The sequence below is a fragment of the Hyperoodon ampullatus genome (genome assembly GCF_949752795.1).
Source record: "Hyperoodon ampullatus genome assembly, chromosome: 9".
NCBI classification, from domain to species: Eukaryota; Metazoa; Chordata; class Mammalia; order Artiodactyla; family Ziphiidae; genus Hyperoodon; species Hyperoodon ampullatus.
Genome location: NC_136922.1, coordinates 98,073,189 through 98,094,680, shown reverse-complemented (window position 1 = coordinate 98,094,680; position 21,492 = coordinate 98,073,189). Strand labels below are relative to the sequence as shown.

Below are 21,492 nucleotides of genomic sequence, written 5' to 3'. Positions count from 1 at the left end.
GATTTTTTTTATTTTTCGGAAATAACATGAATTATTAAAGAATATCTTTTATTAAATCAGTGTTTCTTGATGATATTTTCCTATTGTCATCTAACAGTGGCATGACCATACCCACATTTCTGCAGACTCAGTCAATGGGCAAGGGTAGTCTGTCTAAACTTTTTTTTTTTTCTTTTGGCCGTGTTGGGTCTTCATTGTTGCACATGGGTTTTCTCTAGTTGCAGAGAGCAGGGGCTACTCTTCATTGCGGTGCACAGGCTTCTCATTGTGGTGGCTTCTCTTGTTGTGGAGCACGGGCTCTAGGTTTGTGGGCTTCAGTAGCTGTGGCACGCAGGCTTTGTTACTCCATGGCATGTGGGATCTTCCCGGACCAGGGCTCGAACCCGTGTCTCCTGAATTGGCAGGCAGATTCTTAACCACTGCACCACTGGGGAAGCCCTGTCTAAACTTTTTTAACCTGTGCTCCTTTTGTTAAATATAAGATGCCATAAATGTTATATCTAATAGCAGAAAATTTCTCATCATTTTACATCTCATCATAATGTCTGTTGCTTCTATAAATGTGTTTCAGTTGCATTTTAGGAGACTGAGTATTTGGGTTTGAATATATTTTCTCCCAGTCAAAATAATGGGAAACGGGCTTTTGGTTGACATTTGAATAGGATGTCTGATTTTTCTTAAATGGACTACTGATGTTAAGCAGGAAATGCTTGTGTTTTAATTCCAATTTAAAGACAAAGACACTGATTCTCAAATAGTGTGGATGGGAGGTATAGGTAGGCATATTACTTAGGCAGAGATGTCAAATAACTTAATACTTAGTCTTGGCTATCAGTAGTGAGCCTTTTAGTTTTAAAGTTTTTATAAATGAAGCGATAATGTTTTCATGAACTAACTATGCAGATTATTTTTTGAGTTGTTAGTTTGCATATATGGATGTCTTACCGAGGCATACAAATTAAATTATGTTATATAGCCCTGGCTTTTTCATATATTTGTAGTAGTGGTCACATAATGTTGTACATGTGAGAGACCTCTAGAAGTGCTAAAATAACTATTTTAATGTAAAGTGTTAGTATTTTGTTTTACTCTGTAAAGTTAACTGAAAGCTTTTTAATAACTATCCTCAGTAACACTTCTTTTAAAATGATTTCTAATCATTTTATTTCCGTAAGTGTACAATTTATGAACCTAGATTTGATTCATAATCAAAATTAATTATAGCATCCTTGTGAGTTTGACAGTGCCTTGGGTTCAGTTTTATTTAAATTTAACAGTCTCCACAGATTTTTTTTTTTTTTTTTTTGCGGTACGCAGGCCGCTCACTGTTGTGGCCTCTCCCGTTGCGGAGCACAGGCTCCGGACGCGCAGACTCAGCAGCCATGGCTCACGGGCCCAGCCGCTCCGCGGCATATGGGATCCTCCCAGACCGGGGCACGAACCCGTATCCCCTGCATCGGCAGGCGGACTCTCAACCACTGAGCCACCAGGGAAGCCCTCCACAGATGTTTTTAATCTTCAGTTAAAAACATCTGCGTGGCTCTGCCTAATCTCATGTATCTTGTTATTTTCTCCTTTTAGCTGTGTCTCTTTCCCAGTTCCACCCAGCCACATGCCAACAACTTTTAGACATGGTAAAGTTAATTAATTTAGAGAAAATGGCAAACAGGACTGTGAGAAATTGTAAAACATTAGCAAGTTTGACTCTTATGCCAAACAGAGGAAATTGTATGAATATATAAAGCTCAGCTCCATTTATTGGTATACTTTTTTAAGTGAAACACACACACACACACACACACACACACACACACACACACACACACACACACACACACACACACACACATACACACATCCCCTGAGAATAATAAATTCTTAGGCTTAAGCATCAAGACTAATTAACATATGCTGAGCTATAAAGGCTTTGTGAAGGGAATTATAGACAGGCAGTTTCCACTGACAGCTGAGTGACAGGTTCTCCACTTTGGTAGGCTTTACCCTTTTAGCATCTCAGCAAGGGAATGATGAGACAGGCAGGGGACATGATGTGAAACTGCCTCTTGAATACACCTTCATTCTTAGGCTTGCCTCAATCATAGTCCTTTCAAATTGTCTATATTTTGCAAAGCCTGTCTTGTTTGAATTTGTGTAACATACTTAAGGCATTTAAAAAGGGGGAGCCTATGCCCTTTAAATTTTTAAGCCCTCCCAAGTGCCTCACATGTGACTCCTGGGCCAGCCCAGCCTGTCTCTTCTCTAACTCTTTGGTCTCTGGGGCCTCTGTCACTGTTTCTCTTCCCTCGTTCACTTGGGTCATGGAACCCCCTACTCATCCGTCTTCCCCCCACGGTTCCCCACATGTAGCCGTTGGGTATTCCTTCCTTTGTTCTTTCCTTGCAGAGCTTGATCAAAACAATTTTATCATAATTTTCCTCCTTATCCCTATTAATATGTAATATGTGATCTCCTGCAACCTGAAGTCTTGGTCATTCCTTCTGGGATCCCTAGGAATTAGTAGGTTCTCATGAAAGTTTATATGACTCAGGTGTCTAATCCTTCTTTTAGATACTTGGTATAAAAAAGATGTCTGTGATCAAATGAGTTTGTGAAATTTGACATTCTCTGTGTCCCTCTTGGAAATTCAGCATGCACAGTATCATTCTAAGTAAGTTTGCCAAAATTTTAATTTTGTTTACCTTAGTGTTATACTTCTCAAGTGAGTTTCACCATTGAAAAGCTACCCTTTACCCACTAACAGTTAAAGTAAAATATTGGTTTCCAACAGGCTAAAATGTATTGGGATGCTTATAAGTTTGTTGTACTATTTCAGGTTTTCTCTACTTTTAAAAGTTGATGAGAGAAATAATCAATATAACCTTGAAAAGAGTAATAGCTGACAATTGCTTTAACGTGCTCACAATATGACAGACACTTTTATATGTACTTTCATTTATAAATTCATTTAATCCTTGCATCAAATTTTATTAGGTTGGGGCTTCCCTGGTGGCGCAGTGTTTGAGAGTCTGCCTGCCGATGCAGGGGACGTGGATTCGTGCCCTGGTCCAGGAAGATCCCACATGCCGCGGAGCGGCTGGGCCCGTGAGCCATGGCCGCTGAGCCTGTGCGTCCGGAGCCTGTGCTCCGCAACGGGAGAGGCCACAACAGTGAGAGGCCCGCGTACTGCAAAAAAAAAAAAAAATGTATTAGGTTGGAACTGTCACCTACATTTTACAGATGAGTATGGAAGCACAGAGGCTGAGTAACTTGCCCAAGCTTACACAACTAGGAAATGGTTTAAGTAGGCTCCAAACAGGCATTCTTGTCCCAGAATCCGTGCTCTTTTCTAGCCATTATGCCATAATCCTCTAGTTGAAAGGAGGGAGTTTTCTCAAAGTGAAGTGAGGATCAGTTTCACATGCTGAGGAAATCTTGTGGCCTCCTTTTCTTTGTGAGCATTCAGTTTTCCTTTTCAGGTTCTGCTTAGTTCTGAGTAATCGAACAATAACCTCCACCACGGTTACCTTCAGCGCTCCCACTCCTGCCCCACCACATCCTTGCTTTTCTAGGGAGAGTTGGCAGAGAGCGCTGATGGAGGGCAAGTCCATCCTTGGCATATTTGTAGTGGGTGTGAAGGAATGGCACCTGGACAAGACCAGATCTCTGTATCTAGATACTTACAGGAATATTATAGAATAGAAGCTTATACAAGCATCCTAGTAGAGGAAGAATCTCTGTAGCTCTTTGTTTAGAGGGTTCCCAAGACCACCTCCATGTTCTGTAATTCACTAGAGGACTCATGGGACTCGTATAGTCAGCCTCTCACTGTAATAACTCACAGCTGTGAGTATAGGAAGCAGAATCAGCAAAGGGAAAAGGCACTTGGGGGGAAAATTCTGGAGGAAATGAGTCACCAGTTGCAAGAGTCCTTTCCCAGTGGAGTCACGTAGGATATGCTTAATCAAATTGTAACAAGTGTGATGTGTTGTCACCAGGGAAGCTCATTCGAGACGCAATGCCCAAAATTTTACTGGGGGCAAAAAGAAAGCAGGTGACAACCTAAGTGTCCATCATCGGATGAATGGATAAAGAAGATGTGGCACATATATACAATGGAATATTACTCAGCCATAAAAAGAAATGAAATTGAGCTATTTGTAATGAGGTGGATAGACCTAGAGTCTGTCATACAGAGTGAAGTAAGTCAGAAAGAAAAAAACAAATACCGTATGCTAACACATATATATGGAATTTAAGGGAAAAAAATGTCATGAAGAACCTAGGGGTAAGACAGGAATAAAGACACAGACCTACTAGAGAATGGACTTGAGGACATGGAGAGAGGGAAGGGTAAGCTGTGACAAAGTGAGAGAGAGGCATGGACATATATACACTACCAAACGTAAAATAGGTAGCTAGTGGGAAGCAGCCGCATAGCACAGGGAGATCAGCTCGGTGCTTTGTGACCACCTGGAGGGGTGGGATAGGGAGGGTGGGAGGGAGATGCAAGAGGGAGGAGATATGGGAACATATGTATATGTATAACTGATTCACTTTGTTATAAAGCAGAAACTAACACACCACGGTATAGCAATTATACTCCAATAAAGATGTAAAAAAAAAAAGAAAGAAAGCAGGTGCTTAGCATAAACCACATTGTTTGTACAAATAATGTAGGCACAGTGAGCCACTATTGGGGAAAGTTGTTTATCAGTATAGGGAACTGTTTGCCATTCAGGTCCTCCAGGTGTTAGTACAAAGGCCAACCATGCAAGCAGGCTTTAGAAAAGCATTCTTGAGCCTGCTATGTTAAGTCTTTTGGACACCCACCCTGTTCCACTGGGAACTCTGGCTCTGCTTTTAGGAAGGAAGCCATCATTTTGAGACCCTGTGCTGTTTTAAAATAACTTTTGACTTCTGTTAATAGACGTGGTGGCTTTCTTGTTTCAAACCCTTAAAGTTTTCGTTCAATGCTGTGTTGAAAGGAAAGGTTATTTTACAACTCCCAGGGCAGTGAAGATTATAGCAGATTAGAATGTCTCTTTATGTTTGGGATTGAATGGAGAATTGCTACAAGGTAAATTATGTTTGTTCTCTTCTTTTATACACTGTCTAGAAAAACAGAAAAAGAACACTGGGTTACATTAGGCAACTTGTTACTTAGAATTTTTAAGAGTTTAATCATGTGACATTCTTGCTGAAGAAATTGTTACTCATCAGCTGTCATTTGATAATTTAAAGAAAACTTTTTAGTTTTAAAGTAGAGATGTTTTTAGAAGTCTGGTAAATAAAATGGAAGTAGTAATCTACCATAGTATGCTTTATACAATAAAGAGGAAAGTGGGAAATGGTTACTTTGTGATTACATCTCTACAGAGTAAAAAGACAATTTTCATACCTGTGTCAAGGAACATAGATCATTTAGATTTCAATCAGCTTTATGTAACTATTCCCCTTCTTAGCAAATTTGAGAACAAGTTTGGGCTAATTTTAGATCTCTATCTTTGATTATTCAGAGTATAAGTCATTTTGCTTTATGCCTGCTGTGCTCTTAATCTGGCAGGCAGTTTCTTATTACAGAGTTCTGGTCAATTCAGTTTAATAAAAGATTATGGAACCTCATTATTAAAAGTGTAATGTATTCAACTTTTTTTAAGACTTGAGTATATCTCCCTAAATATTTTTAAATGTATGCTAACATACAGGAAGAAAGGCTACTTCAGCAATGGATAGGGGAAAATAAAGTGTGTGGGAGCTAGAATTTTAAGACCCCATAAAGCTCTTATTATCCTTGCTTATTTTTTTAAAAAAGTATCAATATTCTAATGTGATGGGATAATAAATTGTATTTCATCATTTCAGAGCCAACTTGAAAGGTGGCCTTTGACATCTTCTTGCCTCCTTTTCTTTACCCTTGATTGACACCTGTTTCCCCTCCCAGAAGTGTCCGTTTCTTTCATACTGTCCTTTAGCTCCTTAGTCCTCAGTTGGGTGAACCACTTCCAGTCTCAACCCTGCTTCACACTCCAAAATTATCTTAACTTTCTTTTCCCTTCCTCTCCAATGAAAGTCATCTTTTCCTTAATGAAATTGATCTGTTTGTGATTAAGAAGGAAGTATGGCAAGTAAGTTAATTCACAGTAAGAAACTCATGATGAATTATCTTTCCTACTGTTACTTATATTTTAAAAGAAGAAATTTTTTTTCACCTTCATACACCAGTAGGAATATTCATATTTACAGCCTGCCTGGAAAGGCAGGAAACTCTGGCAACATCTACCAAGGGTTATAAAAAAATGTTCTTATAATTTCCCCAGTAATTTCATTTTAAGAATTCAATTCTAAGAAAATAACCAGAAATAAACACTTCTATACAGAGATATTGATCAGAACGATATGTTTAATAGCCAAAAAAAGTGAATTATGTCATGAATATAAATGATAAATATAGTGACAATATAATGAGTTGGGAAAGCAGAAAAAAGGGATGAGAAGGATAGCTAAGCACTCAATGCCCATTTCAGATGTCTGTGGGTGCTCTGAGGGTCCCAAGCCTTGGGCTACAACGGAATCAGCATGGAGTCAGGTAGGGGTCATGTCTGTCTAAAAGCTAAAGGATTTTCAGGTATTTAAAACAGGAGAAAAGCAACTAAATAAAGGTTCAGTATAAATTATAAAGGTGTTTTTCTGCTTAAACATTCCAAAATACCCAAAGTTTAATTAAGCAGGGTTGAGTACAAAGCATGGTAGGTTACGAGTATGGGCTTCAGATGACATACTATGTCCGAAAGCAGCTGTGTGACTTTGGACAGGTTATTTAATCTCTCTAAACTTCAGTTTACACATCTTAAAATGTGATAATTACATTAACCTTATAAGGTTGTCTTAGAGATTCAAGAACATAATTCATATAAAGTGACTCATATCTCATATAACAAGATGTGTACTCAAATGTTACTTTTATTATCGTTATTGATTTAGTGAGGAAGATAGTTAATTATCAACAGATCACAATTTTAAGATTCTAATTTTAAGATTCTTTTGAGGTTATCTGATTTTTCAGAGAATTAAGTTATATGTTGTTAGGAAGATAATCTGTTGAAAAGCATTTTAGATTTTGTAGCTACAGACGTATTTAATTCTGCTAGGTGAGAAGCTATATGCAAGTCACTCCAAATAAATGTTCAGAATTGGTGTGCATAGTACCTACAAGGAAATAACACTTCTAAACTTTTAACCTTATAAACACAGTCCATAAAGTTACAGTAGAAGTCTCAGAGCTCCATAAAATTTTTGCAGGATAATTTTCACAAGTCCTTTCTTGTCCTGGCTAGATGGATGTGCACTAAATGACTTACCCTAAAATGAATAAGCAAATAGCAAGTTTGGGAATGCTTTCACTGGACTTGCCTCTTGTTTTAAGGAGGCTAAGTCTCTCTCTGGATAGAGTGCACGAAATAACAATTGATATGTTGTTATAATTTTTTTTCCAGAGGATTTGTTTCCTTTCCAATTAAGGAGTTTTAAAGGAGTCAGCATAATATAACCTGATAGGTTTTACGTGTGTTAAATGTAAAAACTCATTAACCTATTTTAGTTGAATTATTGGCAAACAGTAAAATTAATTGAGAATGACAGTCTAATGGCTTTTGCATTGATCTTTTGAAATTAGGTTGATTAATGACACTCATTGTCTTGTAATAATTTCTTACAGGTTGTCAGTGAATTCAAAAATAGTTTTATAAGCCTCCACACAAAGTTCTATGGGGAATATTAGCAATATTTCGCTTACTCTAGTGATCTTTGATGCGAGGTGGTGTGACTGTAGCATCCATGTTTCTAGAGATTGTTCAGAAGTGCTGAGGTGAGAATTTGCTTTGTGTGCATCTCTGTGCCCAGTGCTTTCTGGGCATTATACAGGGCCTCTCAACAGCACTGTTAGTTTGCATGCTAGGTCCATTACAGATAAGGAAAAGGGAGTTCGCAGAGATTTTTTTTAAAGGCCTGAAACTTTTCCCTCATATTAAATTCCTCAAACATGTACAGAGTTTGGTGGTTAAAATCACAAAAACTATTTGTGGGCTTGGAATGGGGATTGGTTGATAAACTACAGCCCACAGGCCAAATCTCATCCGCTGTCTGCTTTTGTATAGCTGGCAACCTAAGAATGGTTTTTACAGTATTAAATGGTTGGAAAAAAAATCAAAAGAATAATAATATTTCACAACGTGAAAATTACGTGCAATTCACATTTCCATTTTTTTGGAACGCAGACATTCCTACTCATTTTTTTTTTGTCTGTAGATGTTTCCATGATACAGAGGGAGAGCTGAGTAGTTGGGACAGAGGCCCTTTGGCCTGCAAAGCCTAAAAGAATTACTATCTGGCCCTTTACAGAAAAACTTTGCTGATGCCTGGTCTAGAGTGGTAATTTATCTCAGGCTTTTATAAATGACTTTATTCATTATTGAATGCTTACCACTTGCTGTGTCCTGTGTTGGGTTCTTGTATGCAGATGCAATAATGAACAAAGGGACGTAGTGGGAACCTTCATGGAGCTTATAGCTTAAAGCTAATATTTTGATTAATATTTTAATAGTCATAAGGTAGATGTAATAATACAGTTATTTGGTATTAATAAAATATTGTAATATTTTTAAGGTAGACTATTAATAATTTAAATAATAATAAAATTATTTGGTTAACTAATCATAAAATTATTTGGTTAATCTGAGTATTTACCATAACCCTTACTTGAACCTTTTTTCTTTTTAAAATATACCACACTGAACATAAACCTTTGCTTTTTAGATAACTTGTGGTTTTACTGAGATTAGGATCATACATTATGAGCATATATTTTTGTGTTTGCTATAGCTATAGATGCCGGCACTATTGGAAATTACCTTGAACTATTACCATTCCAGAGCATGTTCTGAAAACTGTTTATTGCTAAATTTACTAAGTTCCTGATATCAGTTTGTTTCCTTGTCATTTTTCTTTCTATTGAGAAATAATGACTCATTAAAAAATACTGTGAATTATTTATGTAGTACTTTAGACTGCTATATTGGTTAAGCCTCAGTGGTACATTTGTATTTCACTTTACCTGATTGGATGTTCACTTTGTTAACATTAATGTATTGTTAAATTTTAGTTTATATAATTGCATATGAAGCACTAATATTTGTCACCATTTTAAGAACCTGATTAATCATACATTAAAATAAGTGTTACATAGTTTCCTAATGGCAGCAGGTAGCATAATGCCTGAAAAAATAATGTCATTGTTGCTTTTCTGAGTTAGACTCATAGTCTGATTTATCCACATTAATATTTCAGAGAAACGTACCATTAGTCCCATGAGGAGAGAAATGGTTTTAATCCATCCATCATTTATCTATCCATCAAACTTCTGTAGACTGCTTGGTATGTGCTGGTATTGTCTTAGCAACTGAAATGCAGTGGTCAGTTTCCCTGTACTCAAGGAGCAGAGAGTCTTCTCTTGCCCGAAGATCCTGTGGTCCCAAAGCTATAGGCAAGGATTTGCCAGACATGAATTTTTGCCTCTCTGTGTGTGTGCGTGTGTGTGTGTGTGCACACGCGCGTGCGCGCGCAATTTGTTCCACTTTGGTTAATTTGCTCCGTTAATTTGGTTAATTTGCTTTCTCTCATCCTTGAAAACTCTTCGAATGGCAACTTTATATACTAGATTATATTTAACTTTCACTTACTCAGCTGTTTGTCAGAGACCTTGCATTGTTTTATTCCTGAATTAAGAAGTCGGAAGTCCCCTCGTGCTCTGGTTTTACATACCTTTGCTTCCGTAAGACATTGGAGAGAAAGGTGTCATTTCAAAAATATCGTTTCTTGCACCACCTCAGTTCACTAGTGCCAACAAGCTGGCACTTTTGTGGCACTATATTTATAAATATTTTTCAGTGTTTTTCACTAGTTATCTGTTGTAGAAAAGGCAAAGAACTTATAAATTCACTTCATTATGTCCAAAAGGTAATCCAGGAGACATATTTACACAGGCATCTCTCTTCCTGCTTCTTTTTACATGAGGAAAATAGGGTGCTGTAAAGGAATTTTATAGGACATCTAACTTGATTTTACTTAAAATGTAGTTGTAGTTTATCATTAGTTCAGTATTAGTTTTTCTGTCCTGTGGGTAAACTTAGGAAGTCTGCTCGAAGAAACTCAAAGTTTTTTAGAAATAGTTTAATTTCAGGTAATTTCGCTGTGAATATATTTTATAATACTTGTACCTGAGTCCTTATGCTAATCTTGAATGTCATCACAGCAGTGATTTTTAAAGACCATTAATGTAGTATAATCTGTGCTTTTTTGGGTAAAGTGCTTGTCGTAATCAGGTCGTTATTGTGATAGTCTAACATCATTGCTGAGATGTCTTGTTATGTGAAATAATAAAGATAATGAGAATGATTCTAATGATCAAGATATAATACAGGCATGACAGGATATGTCTGACACTTCCTCTTTACTTTTATAGCTCTTGATCTTGTTCCTAGGCTGACATCATTACTTATTCCTACTTTTTATCTTATTTAACACAGGGATGTGAAATTATTTCAACTCCTGATCAATACCATACTGACTTTACCAAGTGCCTTGAAGTGCTCCAAAATAAGATAGAAGAAAAAGACCTACAGGTAAGATAGGCGCCTATTTGGTGGTTAAGAGTCTTACACCAAGGATGTGAAAAATCCTGTTTTTACTTATCTGAAATCATTTGCTTTTGTGCTGCTTATCTGGATTCCCTTGTCAGGTTTTTTCAGTATATGAATAAATCTGCACTTAGTTGTCAAAACATTAGCACTTGAATCACAGGTCACAGATTCCAGAACCTTACTGTGATGAGGTCCCAAAATGGGTGAAGTGGACCTTGTATAAAGCAAACAAAACTGGCAGCTCATTCTCAGCCTAAAGGGAGTAGCTGCTTTCTATCTCAGGTTGGTTGTTGCCCTGAAGAGCTGTGTGTGTTTGTGTTTGTGTGTTTATATATTATGTAGGCAAGACAAACAAACAACTATGGCCTAGATTTGGCCAACATTGCAAACTGGTATATAAACAAATAAAATATTACTGACTTTTTTTTTAAATGAGAAAAGAGTCTGCTGCTTTGCACATGTGGACTCTTTAAGGTGTTCAATAGTGATTTTCACCTGGCACCCAAGTGTTTAATCACATCAATTAGCTAATGCACAAATTTGTATGTTTTTATATTTCACAATTTTTTTTGATACTTGTTGAAATGATATGCAGACTTTTTAAAGTCTGTGTTCCGTGAAGATCCACGAAATTAAACCTGAAGCAGTGAGTGACAATTGACCATTATTTTCCTGGGAAGGGCAGGAAGGTAAGCTGAGATGCATGATCCAATGTGTCATTTTTAAACTAAGAAAACTAGGAAAACACCTCTGTACATTAGGATGGTTTTCACAGTACAAGTAACAGGAGACGTGTTTCAGCCTTTCCTCAGTAATCGAACGGGGTAGGGCCGACTTCAGACACAGCGCAGTCAGATCTCATGTCTGCTTCTTCCATTGTCTTGGCTCTGCTGTGTAAGCTTTCTCTTCAGTCTGGTTCCCCTGACTGTCTGCAATGGCTGCTTGTAGCCATTTTTTTTACACTGTTACATCTAGAGGGATTGAGGGGCAGGGTCGTCACTTCCCACCGTCATGAGACCTAAGTCCTGAAATCTCTCCATTAACCACCCCTTGGTTTTGGCGAAGGATGATGAGAATAACCTGATTGTCTTGGACTGGAGCAGGGAGTGGGGGGTCAATCCACATGTCTCATACAGTCCAACTACAGGGCTAGTACACGTGTAGCGGGATGGCATAGGCAGTGGAGACGCACCCCTAATAAAAACTCACTCCTTCGCAGAAGTTATGAAAGATTTATTCTAATGTATATTTATTAAGTTGAGGCAGTAGATCCTTTTCTCCCTTTGAAGGAAAGCCTTGTTAACTATTATAATTGACAAGCAACTCACTCTGCAAACTTGATAAATGTAATTGAACGAACATTTCTCATCTCTCTTGTACCTTGAGCTGCACCTAATGTGCTACTTCCAGCAGTCAATTGCGGTAATAATATATTTGTTTAAGGAAAACAGAAGACAACCTATTGAGAGTTATCTGCTTCATCCCGACATAGCTGATGTTGAGTTTCTTAGAAAAAAATTCTAAATCTTCACAACTGTTTCAGTTTTCCTAGTACTTCCACTGAGTATATTGAAAGCTGGGAATGAAATTATGTGAGTGTCATTTGTTGTGTCTAATTGATAGTGTCTCTAATACAGCATTCAGTCATTGAATCTCCAAACAAATCATCGTATCTCAAACTCAACAAGGCCAAAATCCAGAGGGAGTGTCAAACTAGGGGAAGAGGATAATCAGGTGTATATAATCTGTGAAACAAATTGGACAAAGTCTTGGCCGAGCCAGTGGAGGCCTGGAGTGAGAGGACCTACTAGAGGACTCCTGCATTGGGCAGAAAGGGCCGCACCCTCCTGCTCCCACCGTGCTTAGTCATAGGCTGGAGGCCGCCAGGGACGTGCATGGCCCTGGTGGCAGGCTGTGCTGTGTCATGAAGGGGTTGCCGCTGGGCCGGGTAGCCAGCTGCCCTCCTCTCAGCGCAGTAGCGAGGTCTTTGTGGAGAGAATGGGAGCTGGGCACCTCCGTGGTTGGCATGCTTTGGGTCCAGTGCATTCTCCAGCCTCATCTTGAGTCCCCCTTTCTCCTTGTTCCCAAAATATGCCAGATTCCCTCCTCTCCTTTGCCTTAAGGTGTTTTTTGTATATATGTTGCCCCCTCTCTCTAGAATGTTGTGAATATATTTTGATTTTTTTTTTTTTGTATTTTTCCTTGTCTTTGCCAAGGCCATGATGGCAGAGTATGCCTGACGTCCTCAAGGACGTCCTCTTTCCGCCACCATAGCTCTGGGTTAGGCTCTGCGGCTCTACATTTCTATGCCTCCCTCTTTTCTCCTTTACGATACTCTGAACATTTTTAATAATTGTGTTAATTGTGTATATCTAATTGTTTGCTTAAGGCGTTTCTTCCCAGCTTGACTGTGTAGCCCATTAGGCTGGGATCAGGTCTGTCTTGTTCACGATTGTACGGTAGCCCTGTGCGTATAAGAGATGCTCGGGGAACTCACAGGAGAGCAGGAGATGATGCAGTTAGGGGAGAGGTTTTTTAGAGAGGGCTGAGACATGAGAAACAAATAGAAGTTAGATGGCAAAGGGGAGAAGATGGTGGCCAAGTATGGCAGTCCACAGAGAAGATGGCTAACACTTCAGTGAACCAACAGCAGATCGTTTGAAGAGCTTTACGACAGAGAACAGTGTGGTTACTTGGTGTTTGAAGAAGCATGGTTAGGTCAACTGAATTCATTACTAACCAAACCATCCAAATTAGCTCTTGTTCAGACTGAAAAAGATGGTTATGTTAAATCTGAGGACTCTCTCTGTGAGCTTCCACCTGACTTTATGTTTAACCTGGGAGCACAGCATTGTCTTTGGGTTAACATAATAGCAGGAGAAAAGCAAGATTAGAAAGATTGGAAAGGAAAATCATAAAAGATTCCCCTCCACACATTCTCCTACCCTCAAGTGAGATCATCATGAAGGCTTTTACAAATTTCTTTCTAAAATACACATAAACTGTGTCAGAAAATCCTCTATACGTCTCCACCTAATAAATCTTACAAAATTATCATACATTTCTTGTTTTCCACTTATTAAATTATAAATATGAATTTGTATTCAAGGTGTCTATATTTTGTAGTAAGATCTTATCTTTTTAGCATATACTTTAAAATATTAACTATAGTATAAATGAATTGAATTAAAGTAGTATTTAATATGTTAAGGAACCATACTGTGTACCATATTAGAACTTTACAGAATTTGGATTAGGGTCTGTCATTATCCAAAAGGAGTTTACTATCTAGAACATGAGGTTAATCATAAAAGAAAAGATTTCCCTAAATTACCTTATTTATTATTTATCTGTTTTAAACCTGCTCCTCCTCCACTTTTATTCCTCTGCAAAAAGGTTCTCTGATACGTGTGACTTTTTAATGCTTTGCTTTTATGTCGCTACATTGTTTATCTGTGACTGAGTCATGAATAATAAATTTATCAGGATGCTATCCGATATGACTGAATCTTCAAAGAGCACATATATATTCTGATGCTGTAATACATGTTTGAGATCTAAACCCAGGAATTCAGTGGAAAACATTAAAAGCTATTGCTCCAAGTTTCAAAAAATGTAAGATATACATTGATTAGGATGAATCAGGAAGAAATCTAGATTATAAGGCCCTAAGAATAATAGGTCTCCTAAAATACAGGTTAGGGTATTTCCTAGAATTATATGGCAATAGAATCAGTTACTTCAGTTTCTGATGTTTTAAACAGACTTTATATTGGGCAAAATTTGGGCAGAAAAGTTGATGTTAATTTCAAACTGTACATTGTATAGATTTAAACTCATACTAGTTTTATTTGCTAAAACCTCAATACATTTTAGCCCATTTATACCGTTTGTTTTTTGGGGGTTTTTTTGGGGGTTTTTTTTTTTGCGGTACGCGGACCTCTCACCGTTGTGGCCTCTCCCGTTGCGGAGCACAGGCTCTGGACACGCAGGCCCAGCAGCCATGGCCCACGGGCCCAGCCGCTCCGCAGCATGTGGGATCCTCCCAAACCGGGGCACGAGCCCGTGTCCCCTGCATCGGCAGGCAGACTCTCAACCACTGCGCCACCAGGGAAGCCCCTGTGTTACTTTTTTGGAAGCAGTTTTTTAATCAAACGATGCAGGATGCTGAGTATTATATAAATAAGAGCAAATGTGTAAGTTTTATACACACAGACAAATATTAATGACTACAAATTAAATATCACATAAAGACTGTAGGATTGATCAGTTAACCCAAGAGGACAGAGTAGAAAGACCTTGAGTCCACCTCCTCTCAGGGGCACACGAAAATTACAAGTATTTACAGAACAACTATCAGAGAAATAGATTGAAACCTACCAGAAAAGACCTTATACAATAAAGCCATAAAGAAGGAACCATAACAAGATGGGTAGGAGGGGCGGAGTCATGGTATAGTCAAGACTCTTACCCCCAGGTGGGCGACCCACAAGTGGGAGAATAATTACAGCTACAGAGGTTCTCCCCAAGGAGCAAGGGGTCTGAGCCCCACATCGGGCTCCTCATCCCGGGGATCCTGTGCCCAGAAGATGAGCCCCCAGGAGTTTTGGCTTCAACGGTCAGTGGGGCTTACTTTCAGGAGACCAAAAGGACCAAGTGGGGAGATAGAGACTCCACTCTTAAAGGCACCCAGGGGAGAAGTAGTAATTTGAAAGGTGTCTGGGTCAGACCTACCTGCTGATCTTGGAGAGTTTTAGACTGTTTATATCTACTGATTATCAGTATTGGACATGACTGGTTTGTAATGGACTAATGACTTTTTTATGTTCATACTAAATATCTGTTGCTGCTCATCAAATTTAAGACTGACTGTATCTGATTGGACTCATTACTTTATCAATTTAATAAGATATCCCTAGGGTTGCTGGAAGAACTATGATAGTGCTGTGAGAAGTATTTTCCAGGGTACTCTGATGTCTTCAATAAAGTCCGCTCTGATGAGCTGGTATCTTTGGCAAGATTTCAATCTTATCTAAAGCAAAACGTAATAAATCTGTCGTGTGTGTACACATGTGTTCTGGAAAGGAATAAATACTGTCTTTACATTAGAAAAACCTAGCAGATACCACCTTAATCAAGGAATCATAATTAACATCATCAGTGATAATTCATGTTAGTAGTACACGCCCCTCTCTCCAGGTGTAGGGTGAGGAGGACACTTGCGGTGTACTTCCCTGAAACCCGTAATCTCAGTTTAATCTATGAAAAAAATCAGAGAAACCCAAATTGAAGATCATTCTACAAAATACCTGACCGCTATTTTCAAGGTCATGAAAGACAAGGAAAGACTGAGAAACGGTCACAGAGCAGAGGAGGTGAGAGAGACATGAAAACTAAATGCAGTGGGGTAAAATGTGAGTAAAGTCCAGAGTTTCATTAGTAGTTGTGCCCCAGTGTCAATCTTAGTTGTGACAAATGTGCCATGTTTATATAAGATGTTAACATCACTGGGAACTGGGTGAAGTGTGTACTCCCTGAAGTATCTTCACGACTTTTTACTAAATCTCAAGTTATTTCAAGATAAAACATTTATCTGAAAAAGTATGTTCAGTGTTGCACGTATGCTCTAACAGTGGAATGGTGTCATCTTTCTGTGCCATGACTTATAGTAATATAGACTAAAAAGTACTACAATCCATAACTTTTTGTGGACTCTCTCAATTTTAAAATGTTTCCTCAAAAAGTTTCAAACTGTAAGATTCTGCTGCATGTTTAGGCAACTATTGTACATGAAAACTATGCCTGCTTGAAAATCTTCACTAGGAATTTGATGACAGGCCAGATCCTCTCAACTTTCACAGCCTCCCTAGAGATCAAAGTATGGTAGGACTCAGTCAAGGATATGATTTGATCAGGACTGGATCTAGAAGGAGTGACCCTGCTTATTCCTGCGTTCCCTCCTGACCTGTCAAAGTCCTGTGGTCTCCATCCCTACCTCCATGTTCTCCCTGGTTCTTCTTATATTGATATCCTGTCATACGTGCCTTTTACTTTTATCTTGTTTCTCTGGGCTTCAGTTATCATTCTGTGCCATTAACTCTATATCTATCTCTAATCCTGAACTCCAAAGCCCTAACTGGAAGGCCAGAGGAACTTCATTTCAGTGTAAACCAAAATTCATCATCTTTCTCACAAAATCTCATTTTCTCTTTCTTTTCTGTCTCAGTGGCACTACCATCCATCCACCTGGCAGAAACCTGAGAGTAACCTTATATTTTACTATCCCTGTACCATCCGTCAGTGGCTGGTCACAGTTGCTTTGATTCTACAGGTATCTCCTGTGCCCACTTTGTTCTTTCCAATCTTACTGGTACTATCTTAGTTCAGACCTTTATCATTTCTTACCCGGGTTACTTTACAGCCTTCTGTTTGCCCCCTTCACTCCGTTCCCTTACTAAAATTTATATCCTCTATCTTTTTTTTTTTTTCTTTGCAGTACGTGGGCCTCTTACTGTTGTGGCCTCTCCCGTTGCGGAGCACAGGCTCCGGACGCGCAGGCTCAGCGGCCATGGCTCACGGGCCCAGCCGCTCCGCGGCTTGTGGGATCTTCCCGGACTGGGGCACGAACCCGCGTCCCCTGCATCGACAGGCGGACTCTCAACCACTGCGCCACCAGGGAAGCCCTATATCCTCTATCTTAAATGGACATCTGCTTTAAGTCTTTTCTTTTCTCCCAGTTACTTATTCAGTAAATACTTGTTCAATGAATAAATTTATTTCCAATAACATCAAGGCAGATTCCAAAGGATATCCTGGCAAACCTTAGCTGGCATGTATCCTCTGTCAAAGAATCTTCTTAGCATTTCCTACTAATTCTCCCACAACACATGTGACATGTGTCCACATTCCTTACATTGCCTGCTGTCTGTACCAATTGTAGGAATGAATATGCTTATTATGAAAAGAATTAGTCTCCAACACATTGTAATTAGAGGTTAGGTGCTCAGATGCTCGGGTTATGCTGACATTCTTTCAGCTGCATGACTACAGAAAGCTCTTTAACTTCTTTAAGACTCATCTTTCTCATCTGGAAAGTCAGAATAATAATCTACACGTACCGGCGAGTTATGAGGCAAAGCATTTACTGCAGTGCCTGCCACATGTAAAGTCCTTCATAAAAATATAATAGTAGCAGCGGTGGTGGTATTAATAGTCATATATTTTTGTGCACCTTAGTTCTTGTGATCTCATAACATTTTATATAATTTCCTTTGCATAATGTATTTATATATTTACAGAAAATAAATATAAATTTTATATAAATAAAATATAAAATACTGTATTTTATAGATATATTTTATAAAATATATTTATATATTCTATTTAATTTTATAAAATATATTTTATATGTAATATAGTTATATATGATATTTATTTTATAAAGCATATACCTTAATATATTTTATAAAAATTATAAATATAAATAAGATATTTTATAAAATATATATAGTGTTCTTTTGCTTTTATAATAAATTTCATGGACCAATATGATATTTAAATTAGATAATGTTTTTAGGAATCAGACTAATTAAAGTTTATAGCCCAGTTTCATGGACTCATCATTTCCTTGTTTTTTTTAAGTGAAAATAATTTTTTTAATTGAAGTATAATTGACATACAACATTATATTACTTTCAGGTGTACAGCATAATGATTCAATATTTGTATAAATTGTGAAATCATCACCACAATAAGTCTAGTTAACATTCTAGCATTGTTTCTTTTGGACATATTCTAATTTTACAAGATTTCTTTTAATATCAGACACTTGAATTAAACAGAGGGCTCCTCCCATGTTGCAGTGTTTCCTAGGGGAGGTCTTCAATGTCCCCTTTTCCCAGGGAACCAGTGAGAATGGGATCTATATGTTTAGTGATGGGATCCCTCAGCAGGGCGAGTTGCATAGCCCCGCTGACCACTGTGTGCCTCGTGCCTGGGTGGAGAGAGAAGAGGAGAGGTGTGCTCCGGCTTCCCGCATGCTGTGGGGGACCTCGTGTGCCTTGTGCTCACTGAGGGATGTGTTACCCAAGGAAAGTCAAAAGTTCACTTCAGCGTTCCAAAGGCAGACTTTCTCCCCTTAGGTACATTGTGGAAGCTACTGGGGATCACCTTCCAATCAGCTTAACAAACCTTTACGTAATATGTGTCTGTTAAGACATTATGCTAGGATTTGGTGACCAAATGCATGGCCTCAAATAGACTCCAGTCTAATAGAGGAAACAGATAAATGAGTAACCAGAGAATAATTCAGACTATCATAGATGCTGTGACTTGCCTTTTCAGGATAGATTCAACTTCTTAAAAAACAGATTGTTTAGCACCTTCCCTGGTGGCGCAGTGGTTGAGAGTCCACCTGCCGATGCAGGGGACACGGGTTCGCGCCCCGGTCCGGGAAGATCCCACATGCTGCGGAGTGGCTGGGCCCGTGAGCTATGGCCGCTGAGCCTGCACGTCCAGAGCCTGTGCTCTGCAACGGGAGAGGCCACAACAGTGAGAGGCCCGCATGCCGCAAAAAAAAAAAACCAAAAAAACAGTGCAGTGCATATTCAGAAACCATAGTGTTAATGACCAAGTGTGAAATTTGCAATCAAAATGTCTCTATTCTCCCAGAAGTTGGAAAGGGGTTAATTAACATAAACTATTTATATTGCACCAGATTGCAAAATCTAAGAATTGCACTGCAGTAAGCCTGATAGCCACCTGTTATAAACGGGTCAATAAAAACTGAAAAGAGTTTTATACCACTAAACTTTGGGAAAATAATGCGCCCCAAGTACTACAAATAGCCAAATGCAATCCATCCAGACATGAAAGCCAAGAGTTTCATTTATCATTTTAGACAAGAATATGCAGCTAAGACTTATTTTATGGCTGAAGCAAAAGCAAGAAATATTGTTTGGAGAAAACAAATCATGATGATGCAAGATAGGGTAATAGCTATTAAAAAATGATCACAAGTACAGAAGTACTCAGATTCTGGGAACAAAGCATCTCTTACCAAAAGTCAGTCAGTTGGCAGAGGTTTTGAAAATTGTCTATTTTCAACTTGCTCAGTGGTGGGAATGAAAGAGGATGAATGAGGGATGAAAGAGGATGTGGGTGTCAGGCTCTGGTACCTCATAACCCATTTTTCACAGAATGGGAGGAATGACTGCTTAGTGCTCTTCCAAATATTCAACTTTAGAAGGGCATCATGTATGTTACAGACATTTTAGCCAGAGTGAAAAATATCTGGTGCTTTTTCAGTAGGATGATCAGGAATGCAGATTTGAATTTTTTTCATTCATCTACCAAGCAATCATTTAGCTTCGAATGGGTGACATTTACACAAACTGTAATATCCTTTCAAACTCTACTTCCAAATAGCTAGTGGTTTCTGAATATGATATAGGTCATACTTTGAGTTTTAATTTTGCACTAAATACCAGCTGTGTTGACAATGCTGTGCTAGGTATTTTGGGATTTCTAAACCACAAATAATACATCCTTCCATTTCTCAAGACCCCTGATGGTGTGAGAGGTTTGGAGACCATAATTACCTCCAGTAGATTTATAATATCCATGCTATTTATACAAACCATGATTTTATGTAATTTTTACTTACTCTTAAATATATTCCTGACTCTTCAAAGAATTCTTTTCAGCAGAGATAATAGAATAAAATCATGTTAAAAAAAACACAAGTATGTGTTTTATTCTATTCAATTCTCCTTGGCACCCACTTTCTGATATAGAGAAATGTAAATACATGCAAATTTGCTCTTGCCACCACTTTGTGTATTTACATGGAAGGAAAAATAACACATTTCCATATATATATTATATATATAATATATATTACATATATATATATCACATTCTGCTTTTTGTTTATGTGGAAAAAATGTCCTATATCCAGGGGTCTCATTGATATGGTTTCAGAACCAATAGGCCAGTTAATCATGGAAATATTAGTACTCAGGACAGATCTGTGAGGAAAGACAACACTGTTATTATAACCAGGCTTGAAATATTTAACGAAAAACTGCAAAGCCTAGGGTAAATCAAGAAAGCATTTCATTATTCTGGGAATGAACTCAGTCATTGTCCTATACTCTGTCATGACCAGGGCATCTGAAATTAAAGTGGTTTCGGGAATTCCAGACAGCAATATGAAAAAGCAAAGAAAAACTCACTGTGTGCAGTAAGATTTCTATGGAGTAGAACTGGTCACAGCAGTCATCAGTGCTAGAAAGATTGTCGGGGTCACATAGGAAGGATCTTTAATCTCTAGGTAAAGAATTTGAATTTTGATTTACAGGTGATGTAACTCTGTTAGAGAATTTTGAATGAAAAGTCATAATATAATTTAGGAAATTAGTGGAATGGTGTGTGCAAGCTGAATTGAAGGATGGAAATTCTAATGATAGTAAAAAAAAAAGAACCAATTACAGGCTTCTTGAAGGATAACTCTTTTTTAAAAAATACTTATTTATTTATTTGGTTGCACCAGGTTTTAGTTGTGGCAGGTGGGCTCCTTAGTGTGGCTCCAGGGCTCCTCAGTTGTGGCATGTGAACTCTTAGTTGCAGCATGCATTTGGGATATAGTTCCCCGACCAGGGATCGAACCCAGGTCCCCTGCGTTGGGATTGCGGAGTCTCATCCGCTGCGCCACCAGGGAAGTCCCTTGAAGGATAACTCTTTAGTCATCTTTTCCATCAAGAATTTGAGAAATAAATAAGGACCTTAGAAAATAGAC

General features: G+C 38.3%; 1 protein-coding gene across 1 annotated transcript in view; it reads left to right on the top strand.

The window, feature by feature from the left end:
* Nucleotides 1–21,492, top strand: part of TPK1 (thiamin pyrophosphokinase 1) — a gene marked incomplete at both ends in the record, with an annotated part of 342,964 nt that overhangs the window by 162,873 nt on the left and 158,599 nt on the right. The window contains one exon of the mRNA XM_079711871.1: nucleotides 10,581–10,676. Within this exon, the coding sequence (XP_079567997.1) occupies nucleotides 10,581–10,676 (96 nt within the window). The remainder of the gene's footprint in view (nucleotides 1–10,580; nucleotides 10,677–21,492) is intronic.